General features: G+C 49.1%; 1 protein-coding gene across 1 annotated transcript in view; it reads left to right on the forward strand.

The window, feature by feature from the left end:
• Positions 1-1,162, forward strand: part of TRABD2A (TraB domain containing 2A) — a 53,516-nt gene that overhangs the window by 28,047 nt on the left and 24,307 nt on the right. The window contains 1 exon segment of the mRNA XM_027846102.1: positions 826-972. Coding sequence (XP_027701903.1) covers positions 826-972 — 147 coding nt within the window.

Here is a 1,162-nt window from a genome sequence, read left to right on the forward strand (position 1 = left end):
GTCTGTGGAACATCTGGGAGGCCGGTGTCACTGTCTTGGAGAGCCAAAAGAGTCTTGTCTGTGGAACATCTGGGAGGACGGTGTCACTGTCTTGGAGAGCCAAGAGAGTCTTGTCTGTGGAACATCTGGGAGGCCGGTGTCACTGTCTTGGAGAGCCAAGAGAGTCTTGTCTGTGGAACATCTGGGAGGACGGCGTCACTGGCCTGGAGAGTATGTGTTGAGCAGTAAGGGGAAAGAACAGGCTGAGCTACTCTTCATCATGAGGAACGTTTTCCTTCTGTGGCTCTAGGCTGACTCTGGGAGTCTTCCCTTCATGGATTTTAGAGCTGGACAGGCTTCAGTTCAGCCCCCTCGTTTCTGGACGAGGCAGTGCCACATACTGGCAGCACAACTCTGGTTTTTTGTTCCATTGTTTCACTTATGTCTGACTCTTTCAGACCCCTGTTGGGGTTTTCCTGGCGGAGATGCTGGAGTGATTAGCCATTTCCTTCTCCAGCTTATTTAATTGATGAGGAAATTGAGGCAAACAGGGTTAAGTGACTTGTCCAGGGTCACACAACTAGTAAGTGTCTGAAATCATTGAGTCCAACCATTTCATTTTACAGATGAAGAAACTGAGGCCAAGAGAAGAGATATTTATTTAGGTCACAGACGTAGTCAGTATCAGAGGCGGGATTTGAACCCACATCTGGTGTCTTATTCAATATGCAATCAGTCACTGTGGTAAACTTCTCTGTTAAGAATAAAATCATGGCAGCGTACATCTGGCTGGAGCGTACTGGTACTTTGATCTGCTTCCCTTTGTACCTTCCCTGTCCTTTTCAGGTGATCTTTGCCTTGAATCAAACCCTCCTTCAGCAAGAGAGCCTGCGGGCAGGAAGCCTCCAGACGCCCTACACCACAGAGGACCTGATCAAGCATTATAACTGTGGTGACCTCAACTCCATCATCTTTAGCCATGATAACTCACAGGTAGGTCTGCACCCCACCCCTGCCCCTACCCAGCATGCTGCATTAGAGCTCCTTTTTTCCAGTGAACGCGTGGCTCTGGCTCTGAGATCTCTCTTTTGAATGAAAGCTAGACTCCCCAGATCATAACCCACTTACCTCCCCCCCAACTCCAGCCCAGCGCTGGTTCTCAGTCACGGAAATGTCTTGATCT

This window comes from Vombatus ursinus, unplaced genomic scaffold, assembly GCF_900497805.2.
Source record: "Vombatus ursinus unplaced genomic scaffold, bare-nosed wombat genome assembly UNPS02015066.1, whole genome shotgun sequence".
Classification (NCBI taxonomy): domain Eukaryota; kingdom Metazoa; phylum Chordata; class Mammalia; order Diprotodontia; family Vombatidae; genus Vombatus; species Vombatus ursinus.